We start from the raw sequence: 19,981 nt of genomic DNA, 5'->3' as shown, positions 1-19,981 counted from the left end.
ATGTGTATGTTTGGCTTCTTTCACTTAAGACAAATGTTTTAGAGATTTATCCATATTGTTTTGTGTACTAGAAATTCATTGCTTTATTGTGGAATATTCCATTGTATGAATATACCATAATCTGCCCATTCTGATGATGATGGATATTTGGGTTTTCCCCACTTTTATGCTATTATAAATAAGGTTGCTATGAACATTCCGGTATGAGTCTTGTTTTAGACATATATTTTAATTTCCTTTGGTTAAATGCCCAAGAGTACATTTGCTGGGTCAAACAGAAAATGAATCTATAAACACCTGATTGTACCATATTTCATAGCAATTCTCATTCATGGCAATGTATGAGAACTCCAGTTGTTGTACATTCTTGAAAGTTCATGTTATCAGGCATTTTGATTTTAGCTATTTTAGTGAATATTCTATTTGAATATTCTGGTGAATGGTATCTCACAGCTTTAATTTGCATATCCCTAATGACTAATGATGTTGATCACCTTTTCCCATTTACTGGCCATGTGTTTATATCTTTTTGTGTATTATCTGTTCAAATCTTTTGTCCATTTTTAGTTTTGTTGTTCTTGCATTATTTATTTGTAGGTATTCTTTTTATATTCTTTTGCCAGACAATGCAAAGATATGAATCTTTTGCCAGACAATGCATTGCAAAATATTTTCTCCCAAGCTCTAGCCTTTTTCATTTTCATAATGCTATCATTTGATGAGCAGATATTTAAAATTTCGATAAAGTCCAATTTATTAAATTTTTAGTTTTACGGTTGATGATTTTGTTTCTTGTTCAAGAAATCTTTGCTTGCTTCAAATTTGCAAGGATATTCTCCTATCTGCCTTTTATAAGCTTTATGACTCTAGAGTTCATGTATAAGCTTATGATCTTGGCATAAGTATCTCTTGTGAGGGAGTTAGTGCATTTTCCCCTGATAAGTTAACCTAGTACTTCCAGTTTTATCCAACTGTTTTAGCGCTGTTTTTAAAACAATCTTTTCCCCCTTGAAATGATTGTGGATCTAATTTTGGACTATTTTGTCTTTTGGTTTACTTGTCTATCCTTATACTAGCACCATACTATGAGATTTAGAGTAAATCTTGAAGTAGAGTAAGTCCTCCAACTCTGTTCTTCCCTTCTAAATTGTTTTTGGCTATTCTAAGTTGTTTGCATTTTTCATGTGAATTTTAAAATCATGTCAGTTTCCACAGAAATACCTTTAGGGTCTTTTGGGTTTGCATTAATTCTATAGGTCCATTTAGGGACTGATATCTTTTTTTTAAATATTTTTTATTAAGGTATTATTGATATACACTCTTATGAAGGTTTCACATGAAAAAACAATGTGGTTACTACATTTACCCATATTATCAAGTCCCTACCCATTCCCCAATGCAGTCATTGTTCATCAGTGTAGTAAGATGCCACAGATTCACTATTTGCCTTCTCTCTGCTACACTGTTTTTAGGGACTGATATCTTAATGTTGAGTTTTCTCTATGAACATGGTATATTTATTCGGGTCCATTTATTCGGGTCTGCTGTAATTTTTCTCAGTAATGTTTTATAGTGAAGAGGTCTTGTACTCTTTTTGCTAAATTTGTTCCTAAGTATTTTATGTTTTTTCATGCTATTGTAAGTGAAACTGAATAAATTAATCTTAAAAATAATACCTCTTTATGCTTAGATATTTTCTTAGTGATTTTAAGGAAGTTTAATTATTATAAAAGCAGTAAATCATATTGTAAAAAGTTACAGAATATTGCTAAGTAAACATAAATAAAATGCCATATTTCCTTCACTAATAGCATTTGTATCTTTACTATATGGACACTGATATATGCATTTTTAACCACATGAGATCATACCATATAGGCTGTTTGGTAATCTACTTCTAACAAAATGAACCTCTAACTTTTCATGTTATTAACATTTCTTTCTACCTAAAATATAGTCCATGTTCAAGTTTCCCCAATTATCTATATATGCGCTTTACAACTGTTTGTCCAAATCAGAATCCAATACAAAAACGTAAATGCAAGAAGTGCATCTATCTGTTACATCCATGAGTCTCTTAATCTAACACAATCAGATACGGTGATTTCTATTATGATGGTTAGAACTTTATAAAGCATATCATAAAGGCCAATATAAAGATGAATTTTCTGCATTTAAGTACATGATTTTTAAGGACAAGGTATCTGGCATTAACACTATGATTTTAGGAGAACTAGTGATATAAATTAAAGTGAAATTAAGAAGAATAATTTCTGAAAAATAATGAATTATTTACATATAAAATTCTTCTAGATAATGTATACACTATTCCTCCATATTTTCTTAGGGACAAACATATTCGAAGCAGAAGCCAATGAAAAAATTTTAATTCCCTCATTTATTTTAAAGACATCAATGAAATTATCAGGATTTTCAAATATGCCAAAGAGAATTAATACGTTAAAGAATCAATAAGGTTAATTGTCATATGTCAGAGAGAGATCTCAAGTGGTTATAGGTTTTAAGCAAATTGAACAAGAATATAACTTTAAAAAGTTCTTAAGAAAAAAGAGGTAATAAGAAAACCACCTAGTGAATTAGGTATAGTTCTTCTATACAGGCTATTAAGAACTGTAGAAGGGGGCAAACTATTTCTATATTCTAATCATTCATTAAAAGATAGAGGCAAACAGTGGTTGACTGTCCTTGAAAAAAATACTTTAGTGACAGAAACTTTACTGTTACAGTGATCAGGTCCACTGGTACTGTGGTCCATTCTTAGAAGAGAGGTCACATTGGTATTCTCCATGACATCAATAGAAAAGAGAAATACAACTCTTTTTCTCACTAATCCAGCAAGTTCCTAGCTTTTTCTTTTGTAGCAGTTATTTTTAAAATCTATGTTGAATTATTCTTTGTTTAGTGTTATCTTTCCTAGTATACTGCCTGTTTAATAATGAGAATATGGCTTGGTTTCAAGAAATCAATAAACCCCTTGAAATTATGTAAAAATACATGTATTTGTGCATTTTTCTAGTAAGTGAACAACTTTCAACAGATTCTCAGTGGGGTCCACAAAATTAAGAACCACTAAGACTGGCAGCTAGATTGACAGTTTTCCTAATACATTTAATTGACTGAGGCATAAAGTACTGTCAACTTTCAATTATAATGAAGAAAAGGCACTTAACTAAATGAAACAATATAATTCACTTTGAAATGTAGAGATGTATTCTCTAAAAGTGTTCTTCAAATTGCAAAAATTGTGACCCATCTGTATTTAGCATTAAAAAAAACCACAATAGAATAAACAATATCACAGAGTACATTTCATAAAGATATTGTTTTATAAAACTTTTACTTCAGGTTTATATGTGTGTTTCTTAACTTGGGTCATGATGTAAAATATATTTCTTATCATGGGTGATAGCCAAAAAGGTTGAAAAACACTGCTCTAAAGCCTGTTGATGTCTTTTGTGTTTTGCTTTAAACCTTCTTAATATGCTACTTCTATGGAAACTTGGAACCGAAAAAGTTATGATGATAAAATAATGATATTATTTTAAATGTTGGCACAGATTTGAAAAACAAAACTCTTCAGGGGCCAAACAAGTCTAAAGGCTAAACACAGACCACAGGCTGCTGGTTTGCCATCCAGCTTTAAGTTTATGCCAGACACACTAAGACACCCTAAGCTGAATGACACAGCCTAGGTGAAACCTTTATTAACTACAACCTTAGAAAGGCTGGTCAGTGGCATATGGAGAAGAATCTCAGCAGATACACCTTTAGCAAATGTAACTCCTCCCCTTTTTACTTTAGAAGCTTTGGAACATGTACACTAGCTTTCTCTGAATAGGTTCTTGTTATTCTGAGAAAAAAATTTCACAGGAAGTCCTGGGAGATAAGCCTGTATGGGTTAGGCAAGTGATTTAAAGGACAAATAATCAGTATAAACAAATAAGGAAGAAGTGAGTACGTTTATGTGACTTCAGGAGAAAATTGCCATTCAAGATTGAAGGAGTAAAAAGAATCTGCAGTACAGATGACAAAATTTTTATTTATTTCTTTATTATAGAAAGAAACATTCTGTGGTATGACACAACTGTCTTACAACTCCTTTTACAGGGGCATGGCATCTTTGATCAAGGTGAGATCTCAAGTCAGCTCTTAAAGTGAAAATTTGTGTATAGTCAAATTACCTTTGAAAACCCTGTAAATCACCCTAAGGCAGATGATTTTGTATATCATGTACTACTGCTCCATAAGTTCAACACAGTTAATTTTTGGTCCATTATTGGAATAGATACTGTGTCTTCAGTTATGCATTGAATCACAGCTGAAATTCTCAACTGTCAACCATTTAGGCCAGTTAGATATGAATGAAAAGTGTGATTTTGTCAAGGGGCAAACTAACCTAAGAGTTAGCCCTAGAAAAAGTAATGAATAAAATATCTAGAGAAGAAAGAGGCACTGGTCAGTTTCAGTGCTTAAGAAGATTAGAGATTCAGGAAAGTAAAAAGGACAGTCCTGTGGTTATCTTCCCAAACTACACAGGTACTCACAAACGGTTTAGAAAAATAAAACAAAAGATTTAATGCAGGATCTGTAACAGACTAAATGAGTCTTATAGAAATAGCTCTGTTTTATTCAGTAAAGCAACACAGAGAATGGAATGTTCTTATTAACACAGTTTCTTGTAGCCCAAGTTTTAAACCTACTTACAGGGATAGACAGCTAAGGTGCTCATCCCTGCTGTGGGGAGCAGCTACAGGTATTTTACTCCTCACCTACCTGTAGCTTTTAGTTTCTTTCTTTTCTGGGACGTAAATGCAATGGCTTATAGGTAATAATTTCAACTGTTTTTAATTTTCATTAGAAGTTAAGAAACTGGTATCAATTCACCAGGACCTAATCATTTCTGTTTTTGAACTTCTAAAACTGAGGATTAGGTTCTAAAACGAAGGCAGATGCTAAAGCTGTCTTATGGCATATAATAAGCAACACATGCATTTTTACTACAGACTATGATTATGTTTTTAATGGAACACAATCAACCAAGAACTGATGACTGGAGATTAGCCACAGCAGTAACTGTAAGAGCAACCAACAGGCTCAGACGCTCTGTTAAGTGTGCGACTGTCACACTGAATGTATACTTAGACAAAATGTTTTCTGTGGTTGAGTCATCAGTATGGAAATACTGGTAAAATAATTTAGAAGAAACTGACCTATGCTAAAGTCTGAGTTCAGGAAATTAAAAAAAATAACTGGGGCAAAAATGGATAGAGATTGTATTCACTATGAAAACACATAATTTCAATAACCAGGCAGGGAGGAACGATTTGAAAGTTAATTGTGTCAGCTCACTCTAACCAAACATTGGCTGGTGGCATAAACTGGCTCTCAAATGTTAAAAAATGATCTGGTCATCCAATGGTTGTTAGGACAATCTAAGCTTTGCAAGACTTAGTGGTCCTGTATGACTTACCGGTATGGACTGGCATTGGTACAGGAATCGGGCTCCTGCCACATGAGCTTGTGGGTTGGACTGGAGGCCTATATATGCCCACAATACCTGGATCTCCAGGGAAACTGGTAGGACACAGCAGGACACACAGTGTGCAGCCTGCAGAAGGGTAGAGAAACATCTGCTTGAATTGTTGATGGTTGCCTGTAGTCAGTCACTATGCATTAAGTAGCCATTATTTCCTAAAAATTATACAGTAACAGAGAAGGCAATGTGGCTTAGAGAAAGAACACAAAAATTCACAACGGACCACATTATTGTCCTTGATCTTAAAAATATTAATATTACTAACAGAGATTAGAAAAATGTGAGCCTATGAACAATGGTTACAGAAGTGCTCAGTAAGTGGTGCACTGTCAGTGTTGTGGAATGCTAGAATTAAAAAACAGTCATTTCTGGCGAAGGCTCCATGGAACTTGGATGAGTAACACATGACTGGAAGAAACAGTGATTAAAGGAAAATTCAGGTAAAGGGATGGCATATAAAAAGATGTGCAACCGGAACAGCACACAATGCCATGGAGGGACAGTCACTGATTAATCTAAATAATAGTTACTGAGTGTCTCGTAGGTGCCAGGCATATTTGAGGCACTGGCCTTGAGCAGACCACTTGACAAAAAAGGATTTGTATGCTGGGGCAGAGAAAGGTTAAGGAAGAAGACATTTCAGGGTTAGATCATAAATTTAAACCAAGTAGTTTGACTCTAGGAGGATTTATTACAAGATGCAACAAGGACTGATGGCAATGAGGACATCAATCAGGAGGTTACTGTAACTCAGCAGATGGTAACTATCCTCAACATGCTTTTCTACCTTCATATTCTTTTATAGTAACAGAGAATTCTTTTACGGTAAGGCACAGACATAGGCAATAACATGTATAAACAAGGAATAGGGGAAGGCAGACCATATTTACGTTTAATTTATTAAGGAATTGTCAAACTGTTTCCCAAAGGGGGTGCACCATTTTGTAGTTCCACCAACAATGTCTGAAGATTCCAATTTCTCCACATCCTTGCCAACACTTGTTATTTTCCATCTTTTAAACTACAGCCATCCTAGTGGGTGTGAGGTGGTATTTTCAGTGTAGTTTTGCATTTCCTTAATGGCTCATGATATTGAACATCTTTTCATGTGTTTGTTTCAAATACTCTTAAGCTCTTTTCATTTATTCTACATTAGGAATACTATTCCATGCTGTCAAATGTGCTTTGAAAATGTGGCTTAAAAATGTAAATAGTAGATTTAAGAATAACAATGAGTAGTTCCACAATAATCTCAACCCTTGCCACTAACCATCCCATTCCTGTACTCAGCCATGTGTCACCGAAAACCATACTCCATCAGCATAGCTATATTTGAAGTTTAAGAGAACTCAATTTAATTTCAGTTGCCCAAAGGCTGGATCAGGTACTTGTGCTTACTTATCCCCTCAAGTCTCCTAAATATTCAAGGAATAAATTCATAATAATGCTGAAAAAGGAAAATAATCTCTAAGAGGAAAGGGCTTTCAAAGTCTGAACCAACACCCAAAGATAAAACAAAACAGAAAGACTGATAAATTTCACTATATAAAAATTAATTTCTACATGGTAAAAAAACACTATATACAAAGTTAAAAGACAAATGACAAATGGGGGAAAAAATCTGCTAATCAAACCACAAAAAAGAGCCAATTTTTTAAATACACAAAGATTTCCTACAACTCATAAGACAAGTAATTCAATAAAAATGGGCAAGGGACATAAACAGATCATAGTGGAGAAAACACAAATTGCTCAAGTGAAGAAAACACAAATTGCTCAACTGTATTTTTAGATACTCAACCTTATTCATAGTAAGAGAAAAATAAAACTACACTGGAATGCTATTTTTTCACTTATCAGATGAACAAAGATTAAGAAGTTTGATAACCATGTTGATGAAGGTATGGAGTAATAAGCAGTTTCACAGATGGATGTCGGGACTGTAAATTGGTACAACTGGTACGGAGAATAAATTGAAAGTACTAAAGCTTTACAATTATACCCTTTGATCTAGTAATTCTACTTCTAGGATTTATCTCATAGGTTTATTCTCACATGTAGGAAAAGGTGCCCAAATCAAAATGCTGTACTGTGTGTAATAGTAAAAAACTGAAAACAACTTGAATGTCCACCAGTAAGATTGGTTAAATAAATTATGCTTCATCCATACAAAGGAACACTATGCAACTATATTATGCAAAGGATAAAGAAGTTGATTGGGTACTGATATGGAAGAAACTTTCAGATCAAGTGAAAAAAGCAAGATGCAGAGCAGTGTTAATGATGTTAGTCATTCGGATAACAGAATCTAAGTATTTACTTGTGGGAGCGTGCAATTATCTCTGGAAGGAAGAAACGAGTAACTTTGGTTGCCTCTGTGGAAGGGAAGAGTTGTCTGGGAGAGAGATTTTTATTTTGTACATTTTGAATTTTGAGTCAAGTAGATGTATTACTTATAAAGAAAAATGAAGTTTTAAATTTTAAATGAAAAGAAATAAAATTAAAGGTACAGCCAACTCAAGTGAGGAGGGGGTAGGCAAAAGAGGAAGAAGATAGACTAGCACAGCAGATTTCCTTATTTTACTTAGACTGGAGTCAAGAGTTACACCTGCTGTGCAATGATCTAGTGGGCCACCAGAAAAAGTAAAAACAGAAACAGCTAACAAGGTTACTTCTGGGGTGGGGGGTGGGGGGTGTTGAGGTTTTTACTTTTTATTTCATACCAGTCTACCTGGTTTTAATTTTTAACCTGCTAATGTGTTTTTATTAAATGAAAACATTAAAATGTAAATTTTGGTAACAGAACAATTTCAACCCCAAAGAATCTGTGCTGACTAAATACTCAAGGATATAAGAGAGCATTTGAAATATATATGATACATGTTTATTTTTCTTTTATTATGAGTAAACTTGATTTTGAACCACAGAGCAATCTCTTGATTTCCTACCTTCAAATTTTTCTCCAAGTAAGGAATATAAGGTTAGGTACAAACCTAATCTGAAATAATGACTTCAATTGGGCATGATTTCTTGTATTCTTCCTTTTAGACAACTATGTCATCTATAGAACAGGGCTGGTTTTAATTTTAATATCCCTAATTTACAAACAAAAAAGGAAAGTGAGTCTTGGTCAGACTGTGAGTTTCTGTGCTTACTGAAACACTGCAGTTCCTGCTGAGGAGCTTGGTCCACGCTCCCTTCTGGGCTGGAGTAGCATTACCAAACACGGCAACATACTCTGGTCTGGGCCTTCCATGAAGAATCTGATAAATCTCCTGCTGTAAGTGGCTGCAGTTCATCTCTTTCAGCCTGAAATTAAATAGCATGGAAGTGGAGTCTAATGCTAAGTAATAATGTAACCATATAAAAATATTAATTCAAACATTTGAAATAATATTATAAAACAGAAGAAATAATTTCTTAGTAGGTATAAAGGACTGTCAGTAATATTAAAATTATTTAGATTATAAGACTATTCCAAGTATTCTCTGAACTCTCATTCAAGATATGACAGTAGCCCTATCGACATATTCTCTACAGACAGATACAGACTGTGGGTAATAATGTGGAAGCAAAGAATTACCTGAGTGTGCATCCAGATATTGTATTCACTCCAAATTGTATTTCGTGTCTCTTAGCAGAACAAGTTCCATCACCCTGGCTCTGCAAGAGGGTCATCTGAGGTAGGAGGCAATGGTTAAGGAGATCATGACAGAAAAAGAAAGAGGCAGACTGGAATATCTACGCTCTTGTTTCCTTAACACCATTTACATATTTTATTAATATCATGATATTGTCAAGTCAAAAACTTGTGTTTTTTTTTTAGTAATTAAAAAATGCATAGACAATTACTGTTCTTCCAAAAATGGTTAACCACACACCAGCATATAACTATCTCATTAAAACAAACAAAAATCAGACATATTCCTTACCTTTGGCCAGTCTAAACATAAATTTTAAAGGCTTTGGTAGCATCAACATTTGAGAACATAATGGATTAATGGGTGGGTACAGGAAGTCTTGAATACCTAAAAAATAGGGGGACCTCAGAACTGGAAAATACCAAAAGATCCACAGGGCAGCTTTACTCATTAGGCTGCAACAGACCACCTTGTTTTAATATCCCTAATTTTAATATCCCACCCAGCTCCAAAAAGGATACTGAGTGACTTGTATCACCTGTTAGAGCCAAGAGTGGCTTCCCAACAAGATAGCCAGGATTGCCACTTCTAGGACTGGTGAGAGAGGCAGCTGTGCTCTGTTGAAAAGCCTGCAGAAACAGGGAAGAGAAGTTACTCATTAAGAAAAGTACGTTCTCGCATCTTCCACTGCCTGGCTTCACACCCTTCTTTAAGGAGCAGTAAGCTAGCTGTACCAAGCAATCTGACATTTTCCACAGTGTAACATTTTGCAGAAATTTCTACTCCAATGTCTTTTACTTCTTTTTACTCACTAATATAAATCCTGAGTGATCTGAATATTGAAATTCACTACATGCTACTTTTACCAAGGATTACAGCCAAGAATCTATCAGTCCTGTTTCTCAAAAATTACTATTAATTTGGGGCTATATTCAGACTGACTGAAATGAGAGGAATTTAAATGTAATTTAGAAATATATTTTAATTAAGTATAGTTATGCCGGAGATGAACTCTGAAACGCATGAGACTTGGTTGATCACTGAGGGTCAGTTGAGAAAAAATCTGACTCTGCTAAGTGAAAAAGAAAACATAGAAGAAAGCGTTCTTGGTGAACAAGACTGGAAATTTAGATTAACTGAGAAATGAATAAAACACTGAATACCATCACATTATATTTTTACATGTTCATAAATACACATAGACAAAAATTCATGCTCACTATAAGCATGTAAGCTCAAATAGTACAGAAATAGAGTAAAAGTAGCAAAAAAAAAAAAAAAAAACCCCACAAAACCCACCAAATGCCCAGACTAGAAATATGAGAAAAGCTAATCAAAGAATTTCTGTGGGATGTTAGCTAAACTTATGAAAATGGCCATTTATAAAACCAGTTTGGGTTTGAGATTGAAGTCTTGCTTTGTTGGGGGCCAGATAGAGAATCAGAGAAAATGTTAAAAAACACTGTTGAATTCCCATCACTAGTTAATGGTGGAATATTTAATGCTGAGGCCACAACTGACAGACTGAAATAGGCCTTCATTATTCTATTTAGCATGTGTGACAGAAGCGGAGGCACTATTTCTAACCTGACATTTCTTCCCCTCACAATCCCTGACAGAAGGGCCCTCACCTTGAAGCGAATGATGAACTGTTGCTGTAAGGAAGTGCCTGGCTCAACAGTCAGATTGGTTTGTCCAAAACTGACAGAAACTTTCTGGACTCCAAAAGTTCCATTGGTCTCTACCTCATAGATGACCTGAAATACAAAAGGAGAATCAATTAAGAAATTATTTAGTGGGCCAATTATGGTTAGGACAGAAGATTTTCTGTTTTTAAGGGTTTTGTTATAACTGAATAAGGGTACACAGCACAGTATACTATAGCTAAACATAGGGTATTGTATATTTGAAAGTTGCTAAGAGTATAGATTTTACAAGTTCTCATTGCAAGAAAAAAATTTTGTAACTGTAGGGCAATGGTTGTTAAATAAACTTGTGGTAATCATTTCATATTATATACATTTATCAAATCATTATGTTGTACACTTAAAACTAATGTTATATGTCAATTATATCTTGATTAAAAAAAAAACTGATTGAGGGAGACTAAATAATCTTAAAAATGCCAAACATACATACCATGAAAAGATAACACTGACTTCATATTATGTCTATACACGAAAAAAAAGACTGGATAGAACTATTAGAAAGGGTTCACAGGAAAGGTAAGTTTACATTAAGAATTAAAAAGGAAGGAAGATAAGTTTCGATTGTGCTCAGAGGAAGGTGAGTAGGGGCAGACATGAGCGTGGAATGGAAGCCTGGTTTACTTGGCTCTCCCAGTGTCTGAGGATGAATAAAGATAGTAGCTGGAAATGGAAGTCATTAAGCAAGTGAAGGTAACCTTACGTTTCTGAGCATAGTCTTTAAAATGGTGTTTTGTTTTGTTTTTTTACTCCTGTAGGTTGATTAGAAGTGAGAGAACAGAGGAAAATAAGTTGACTAGTCTATTTCAGATTTTAAGATGATACTGACTTTGTCAAAGAAGAAGATGTGGTAAGAACTGTAACAAACACCATGTGGGCAAAACAAGAGGAGTGAGAAATAATCTTATTGTTCTGGATATGAAAAACCAAAGGATGACAGCAATGGAAACAAACGACTGAAATATGGTATGGTGGAAGGTGATGGACTCAATTCTTGACATGTTAAGTTTCAGGTAATGCACAGTAAGTCATGTGGGGTTGGTCGGGTACTTAATGGATGATGGAGGCGCTGCTGATAAAGCTGATCAACATACACCAGTTCAGAATCCGAGGTCTGTGTCCCTACCTGGGAAACAACATTCTGACAAGTGTTTTCAGCCAACAGAGGAGAACCAGCCTGTGAGACAAGTGTTACAGGAACCTGGAGCTAGCAAGGGAAAGAGGCATATAACTCAAATTGAAAGCAGCATTTTCTCTTCCAGCTACATATCATGCTGAATTGAGTATAATCATTATTTTTTAAATTTTGGTATCATTAATCTACAATTACATGAAGAACATTATGATTACTAGGCTCCCCCCTTCACCAAGTCCCCCCTACATACCCCTTCACAGTCACTGTCCATCAGCATAGTAAGATGCTGTAAAATCACTACTTGTCTTCTCTGTGTTGCACAGCCCTCCCCGTGCCCCCCACAACACTATACATGCTAATCGTAAGGCCCCCTTTCTTTTTCCCCACCCTTGTCCCTCCCTTCCCACCCATCTTCCCCAGTCCCTTTCCCTTTGGTAACTATTAGTCCATTCTTGGGTTCTGTGAGTCTGCTGCTGTTTTGTTCCTTCAGTTTTTTCTTTGTTCTTATACTCCACATATGAGTGAAATCATTTGGTACTTGTCTTTCTCCATCTGGCTTATTTCACTGAGCATAATACCCTCTAGCTCCATCCATGTTGTTGCAAATGGTAGGATCTGTTTTTTTCTTATGGCTGAGTAATATTCCATTGTGTGTATGTACCACATCTTCTTTATCCATTCATCTACTGATGGACATTTAGGTTGCTTCCATGTCTTGGCTATTGTAAATAGTGCAGCGATAAACATAGGGGTGCATCTGTCATTTTCAAACTGGAGTGCTGCGTTCTTAGGGTAAATTCCTAGAAGCGGAATTCCTGGGTCAAATGGTATTTCTATTTTGAGTATAATCATTTTTAACCATTATCTTTCTCTCTCCTTCCATTGCCAGCCTACAACTGAGGTTCAGAAATCATTCTAAATCAATCAGCACTTCTCAAAACATTTTTTCCCAGACATTAATTCTATCAGATATAAAATAAAGGTTTCATGATCACATAAGTTTTAGGAATACCATATTTAATATTCCCACTTAGAGATTAACAAGGCCTTATAGCATATTCTAGCATATTAAGGACTCCAAGAAGTACACCTTAGCTATAGTGCTTAACTTTATTTAACTCAATGTTTCTCAAACTTACCTTACACCTTATGAATTCTTATTTCATGATGGTTATTACTCACAGAACACACATGGGAAAACACTGTTTTAGATTCATAATTAACAGTCTGATCTATCATACATACAATTTCTTTCACCACTACAATCTAGACTCAAATTGCCTCAGATAAATGCAAAGGGACCAAATATTCCCTTCCCTTTTTCCTGATAAACAGCATCATACCTTTATATTCTGCAGATCAGTCATACTTCTTGGAACCTAGAATAAGAGAACAGCAAGAACATGAGTGTGCATATACTTAAGGGAAAATCTCCAGGAGCTTATGGTTTTACATTTGGAGGTAAAAAAAAAAAGCAACACATTAGATGGTAGGAATGTACATGGGTGCAGCCACTATGGAAAGCAGTATGGCAATTTCTCAAAAAACTAAAAATACCATGTGACCCAGTAATCCACTTGCAGGAATTTACCTCAAGGATGCAAAATCACTAAGTTGAAAAGTTCTCCCCACCCCTGTTTATTGCAGCATTATTTACAGTAGCTGAGATAGGGAAGCAACCTAAGTGTCTACTGATAAATGAATTGATAAGGAAGATACATAGACACAGTGCAATACTACTCAGCCATAAAAAAGAAATGCAATCTTGCCATTTGTGAAAATACGAAGTGGACCTAGAGAGTATTATGCTAAGTGAAATAACTCAGAGAAAGACAAATACCACATGATTTCACTTACATGTGACACCTAAAAACAAAACAGAAAGACTCATAAACACAGGGAACAGACTGGTGGCTGCCATAGGAAGCAAGGTGAGGGAAAGGGCAAAATAGGTGAAGGAGATTAAGAGGTAAAAAACTTCCAATTATAAAATAAATTATTCACAGGGAATGAAAGTACAGAATAGGGAATACAGTCAATAATATTTTAATATCTTTGTTGACAGAAGGTAACATTTATTGTGGTGAGCATTTAGTAATGCATATAATTGTTGAATCACTATGTTGTACAACCGAAACCACTATAATATTGTATATCACCTATTTTCAATAAAAAAAGTTGCTTAACCTAAAAAAAAATTCACATACTAGAATGTTCACTTCCTCTCTTCTACTTGATTCTTCTTTATACTAAAATGCTGAAAGGAAAGTGGAGGGGAGGTTGGATGGTCTGTGACGTCCACTGACTCTGAGCAGACCTCTACTGAACAGCAGAATCAAGAGGTTTTGGTGACAGTGAAATGTCACCCCCTCCCACCCTGCGAAGCCCATCCCACTGGCCAGGAGGGTGAGAATCTCTCACCCTGGCTATTCAGATGACAGGGTTTCCAGGCCCCCTGCCTCTCATGTGGCTATTGGGCATTCTGACTTCCAGTTCTGTGCTTTCTCCATAACCGAACACTGGGAAGCATGTTGACATTAAACCAGTGGTGACAGTGGGGAAAGAAAGGACACCCACCTTCAAGACTGTGAAGTTATAGTAAGAGGCAGCATTGAGGGCTGGGTCCAAGGTGCAGCTATTTGCTAAGTTCTTGAAGAAACGAGCACAGGTTGTACTTTTACTCTCTAGGAAACCTTAGAACACAAGGAATTAAGGAAGTGGTAAATGAGAAAGCCTATTTTAAATTGGACAAAAAGGTTGGCACTTCTGCTCTGGACTCACCTGCAGGATTGCTTTCGGCACAGAGCCCCCCAGCTCCAACTCCTGCAGGCTGCATCAGAAAGCTTATCACAGACCACTTGGGGAAGTAAGTCAAAATGGGATCCCCAGCCTATACAAAATACAGCAGAAATTTATTCATAGTGAGATTGTACTGAAATCCACCAGAAAAGAAAAAGTAGAAACAAAAACTGACTCAACAGTTTGTTAATGTGGACACCACTCCAAAAGCCTTTCAAAAGAGCTGACGACGGTTTACCTTTTTGCAGTGGTGTACCTCAAAGATACCTGGTCAATTGTCAGCTATGAGGGAAAAACCAAATCAAACAATCCCATCCCAATCCAATCCCTGGCTCACCCTGTAAAAAGGCTGCGGTGACTGGGTTTGGAATGTTGAAGTGAATGATTCACCTCCAAATTCTGTAGCCAGGACCTGGAAGTTGGTTGCATTGACCTTTTGGAGTTTCTGGAAATAGTTTAATTTTGCTAAAATGTTTTTAAAAAGAAAAGGGATTTAGATAAAAGAAAAACATTAAAAAATATCTGGCATACCAAGTAACTAATTTTTAAAGATATTGTTATTGAACATGATATATACACAATAAATAAGCAAATACACCAATCTTAGGTATAGATTCAAAAGAACTTTTACAAATTTATATACAATTACTACTACTCAGATTGAGTTATAGAACGTTTTCTCAGAAGATTTCCAATCAGTACTCCATCTTCAGAGATATGACTTTGATTTCTATCACCTTCTAATTTACTTATAATCTGTTAAATGAATTATTGTTTTAGTATTAAAATCTGAGATAAGAATGTGGCCAATGAATGCCAGTCATTCCCAGTTTCTAATGCCAGGAATGTATAAGATTAGCAATTTGTGATGAAAATGGGAGGCTCCTATACCAGATGAGTCTCTAGTGCAATAAAATAGTGTCTTCTTTGGAACATGGAAAGTTGGTGGCCATATTTTATTTTTCCTCTCCAAATCTTTCTGTTTCCTCTAAACTTCAATGGCCAGTCCTAATAATGTTTCTCTCTCTCAAGTACATGGACTTTCATGTTTTATTCCTTTCACCTTATAATTTCTACATTCAAAATTTCAGACATCTTAAAGGGGTATTTTCTGTAACAACTCTATAATTTATATTCTAACATTGTATAATGTATAAATCTATCCAAGCTCCTGCAGCCATCAACTTACAGCACTTCAGAACCTGGACAGAGATGTAGGAAAAGGCCTCTAGCGTTGCCCCCTATTCAGAGGGTGGCTGGTGATGGACAACTCTGCTTTGCCACCCAAGTCCTTTGCTAATTTGGAAAATGAATGTAACAGAAAATGCCCCATGCTAATAAGTCCTTTCATTCTGCATATAATTATGGTCATTTGGACAGATTCAAAAGGTATCAAGATCTGTATCAGGACTCCACATTACAAAAGCTAGAACTTTATCCTCTGCAATCACAAAGTCATATTAATTATTTGACATTTCATCTTTCTGAAAGAGTATGAAATTAACACAACTCTCAATTCTGGGGACTTTCAGACTACTCACTCTCTTCATATCTCCGAGAGCTTTGCTACTCAAACTGTGGTGCACAGACAGGCAGCCGCTGCATCACCTGGTAGTCTGTCAGAAACTCAGACTCTAAAGTCACTCCCCAGAACTAATGAGTCAGAACCTGCATGTTCACAAGTGCTTCAGGTAATGTGCATGCCTGTTAAGAGTTTTAAAAGCCCTGCTCTGGAACACATGATGCTGGCGTTGCTGGTCTGCAGACCACTTTCTTTTGTTCTGAGGTCTTTAAACTTTAAAGCTTCCAGGAACTATTTAACATTTCTTTCAGAACTCATACCCTGAAAACCACATGGAAGAAATACTTACCTCATGTGAAATGTAGTTATTTCTATCCTTTTAGATGAAAGAAAAGTTAAAATAAGCTGAGAAAGGAGGTGAGATGGCAAATAACCATCTGGCTATTTTTTCATGGCTTAAAAGAGTAAGGGAAAGCTAACATTTTGCCTCTCACTTTAGCACAGGGATATTGGTGGGAAGCAGGGATGCTACAGATAAGGAGCATATAGGCTAAGGATAATAGAATTTCTGCCTAAACTTCTGCAATCATGCATGGTGAATATTACACCTAACAGAACTTAAAGGTATTTAGACTTAGACGGATTCAATTTCAGATGTGGAAGAAAGTCTAGTGACTATCTGGCCTGATCCCATCAGAAACTCTGGATCCTGAGAGGTAAATGAACTGCAACAGGCCACAGAGCCATCTGGCAGAGTCAGGAATAGATCAAAGATCTCCTGATTCCTGGTCTAGGGCTCTTCCCATTCCATCATGCTGTATAGACTTTTGATCATTATCAGCAAATACTAAGCACTGTGGGCAAACAAAGATATAGTCCATCTTCTCTAGGTGCTGACAATTTATCTGGGGAGACATAATGTTCATATAAACTGATAATAATTCAAAATATCCTATAGTGTTCAAGAGAGTAACTCAGGTGTTGTTGGCGAAGTTCAGAACCACTGATCCAAAAGCAGTGGCAGGATGGTTTGGGAGGCAAGGTGGGGAGTAAAAGCAGGGAGCACCAATTAGACACTATTGCAATAGGGCTGGAGCTAGAAGGCGTGGAAGATTTGGAAAGGATAGGGTAGCCATTGTGAGTCCCCCCAAACCAAAAATGGGTGTTTCATGAAACAAATACAGTTTGGAGATTCTTTTCTAACAGTCAGATGAAATCAGGATGAGTTGAAGTTTAGGGTGTAAGGGACATTTAAGTCTGTTTTGTGTGAGAACATATTTTGCTTCTTAGAAGCGAAAAAAAAGATAAATTAGCTTCATATCTTCAGAAATGTTATAGCTCTCACTGGCAAATTTCTAAGCCCATTAAAAAACCTTAATAATAACCACCCCACATTTTTTTTTTTTGCTCTTCACAGTTATAGTGCCCTTTCACATTCAGGGCTAGTGATATTCTCATTCTGCAGTTGAAGAAGTGAGACTGAAAATGCTAAGGGATTTGTCTGAGTCTGTGTAGATGGTAAGTAAATGGCAGGGCTGAAATTCAAGTCTAATGATCTTTCTCCAATGCTATTGCCTCAGGGAATAAAAACAAGGTTGGTATAGACTTATTTGTCAAAGACATTGATTCTAGTATTATTTGGTGCCTCCTATATTTCAGGCACTGAGTGCCTTCATGGAGATTGTAGCAAGTTGGGGAATACAGTCTGTAATTTTCTGAGCTGACAGGGATGACTGAAATAAAAATTCTGTATGGGTTTTCCGACCCAAAACCAATAGGGTGTAAGCTGAAAATGTTCACTAATATGAGAAAAAAATGGGGAAGGTGGAGATGTAGAAGGACAGGGAAATGATATTCAAAAGACAAAAAAAAAAAGTTTAAAAAGAAAGAAAAGGAATAAAAGGCCGGAGACAAAGCTAACTTTCAGCAAGCGTTAGGCAGTAAGAACAAACAACATGTATTTACTCACGGTTGTTCACATGGACACAAAACTGCCTAACTCCATTTGTACCCATGAAGACTCTTGAAGGAAATGGGGAATTACTTCTGAAGATAAGAGAGTTGTCCACACACACCCAACTTGAAGCCCTGTGAGGAAATAGAATGGAGAATAAATACATTTAGAAGCAGAGATTTAGGTCCAAAGAAGAGTGCCTTGTGAATGTCAGTGAAATGCAGAAGAGAGGATTCCTCGGACAGCCACAGGACAACACAAAGGTCCTATGCTGTCGGGCAGCCCTGCTCTAGAGAATCCGAAGAGTAGCGTCACTCCTGGGAAAAACCAGAGGGGATGTGCGGTGGAAAGCAGGAGGGCTAACTCTTCCTATTTCTAAATATTACCTATTCTAGGGTCCCAGTCCCCTCTAGGATTCATGCGTGCCGCAGCTCACCTCACGCTGCCTGGAAGACAGAAGGAGAAAACTGTCCTCGGATGGGGAAGATAGCAGTCCTTGTCGCAGCAGCAATTTATATCGCAGGTACCAGGAGTCAAGTCACAGATACAGATCGGTAAGACTATGAAGGTACAACATAAATCAGAGAGAATGGGGTGAGGATCCCCAAATTCTTCCAAGTGCGAATTTCCCTCTTCCGACAACCCCACTTCTCGCTCTGTGGCAATTCATTTTGTTCACAGAATTTTAGGTCTAAGTCAGTTGCTCCTTCCCACATCTTCTCCCCTCACCTGGGAAGAGGTCCACGGTCCTATTCCCCGGGGCGGAAGGGGTCACGACAGTAGCAAAGGTTCCAGGCACAGCCCCCGGAGATTCAGAACCCTCCGAGGAGGACTGAGGGGTCGCCCCCTGAGACCCTAGCCCCAAGTCCGAAGGGGTGGGCACTGCCTCTGACTGGGAGGAAAACGACTGAGGCCCGACGCCCTCGGGAACCATAAGGAGGAACAGCTGCAGAAGCACGAGCTGCGAGGTGCACATGGAGCCGCCGAGAGCTCCCCAAGAGCTTAAACGTGCGTTTCGGGGATAGCCAGACGCGGACCAAGTGGGCGGGTGGGAGCAGTCTCATAGTGTCTGACGTCATCCGTATACCTCAATTCATTGGCTCATGGCGATGGTGGAGAGCTCTTCAGCCAATAGAAAGGGGCGTTGTTACAGCTCTTTCGGCATCTTTTCATAGGCGCCCTCCTCCTTATGCTTGGCCCCGCACAGCTTCCGTAGCCTGGCAACCGCCAAACCAGCGAAGGAGCCCTTGCTCCTTCCTTCCGCTAGGTGACAGTACAAGTTCAGCGGACCTGAGCCCTTTCTGGGTAAAGGAAAACTCGAGGCTGGAACTAAGGTTACATGTTTTCCACCTCGGATTCTAACGGTGACAAACCCTTTCTGCGGAAAGATAATGATCTCAGGGAGAAAAACCGGAGATCACGTACCTTAAAAATTCTCATCTAAATACTGTACTTTTTTGGAAACAGAAAAAATTTAAAATTTAAAACTTCAATACATGCATCAAATCATGAAACGTTGCAGAGTTACTAGAAAAAAGTGAGAGAAGTGGGGTGAGAAATGGGGTAGGGAAACGTGAAAAGAGGGAAAGGGAGTAAAGAAAGGAGAGAGATTTTCTGGGAGATGAGAAAATAAGCTGCAGGAACAGAAATAGCTAAGGGACAGAGAA

At 36.9% G+C, this 19,981-nt stretch overlaps 1 protein-coding gene across 7 annotated transcripts in view; it reads right to left on the bottom strand.

The window, feature by feature from the left end:
• TCTN3 (tectonic family member 3) overlaps nucleotides 1-19,406 on the bottom strand; it is a 28,855-nt gene extending 9,449 nt beyond the window's left edge. For 2 of the 7 annotated variants that reach the window (XM_017656825.3, XM_037015758.2), the window contains exons 1-13: nucleotides 19,044-19,406; nucleotides 18,751-18,874; nucleotides 18,330-18,448; nucleotides 15,176-15,303; nucleotides 14,821-14,929; nucleotides 14,617-14,732; nucleotides 13,383-13,418; nucleotides 12,031-12,111; nucleotides 10,830-10,955; nucleotides 9,720-9,827; nucleotides 9,141-9,235; nucleotides 8,713-8,866; nucleotides 5,492-5,651 (exon numbers count right to left, since the gene is read on the bottom strand). In XM_017656825.3, the coding sequence (XP_017512314.2) occupies nucleotides 5,492-5,651; nucleotides 8,713-8,866; nucleotides 9,141-9,235; nucleotides 9,720-9,827; nucleotides 10,830-10,955; nucleotides 12,031-12,111; nucleotides 13,383-13,418; nucleotides 14,617-14,732; nucleotides 14,821-14,929; nucleotides 15,176-15,303; nucleotides 18,330-18,448; nucleotides 18,751-18,874; nucleotides 19,044-19,290 (1,603 nt within the window). In that variant the 5' untranslated portion in view covers nucleotides 19,291-19,406. The remainder of the gene's footprint in view (nucleotides 1-5,491; nucleotides 5,652-8,712; nucleotides 8,867-9,140; nucleotides 9,236-9,719; nucleotides 9,828-10,829; nucleotides 10,956-12,030; nucleotides 12,112-13,382; nucleotides 13,419-14,616; nucleotides 14,733-14,820; nucleotides 14,930-15,175; nucleotides 15,304-18,329; nucleotides 18,449-18,750; nucleotides 18,875-19,043) is intronic. The other 5 variants (XM_037015757.2, XM_017656824.3, XM_017656827.3 and 2 more) reach the window with 4 other exon arrangements.
• Nucleotides 19,407-19,981: the final 575 nt, after the last annotated feature.

This window comes from Manis javanica, chromosome 7 (assembly GCF_040802235.1).
Source record: "Manis javanica isolate MJ-LG chromosome 7, MJ_LKY, whole genome shotgun sequence".
NCBI lineage: Eukaryota > Metazoa > Chordata > Mammalia > Pholidota > Manidae > Manis > Manis javanica.
This window is presented reverse-complemented; position numbering and strand designations above follow the sequence as displayed.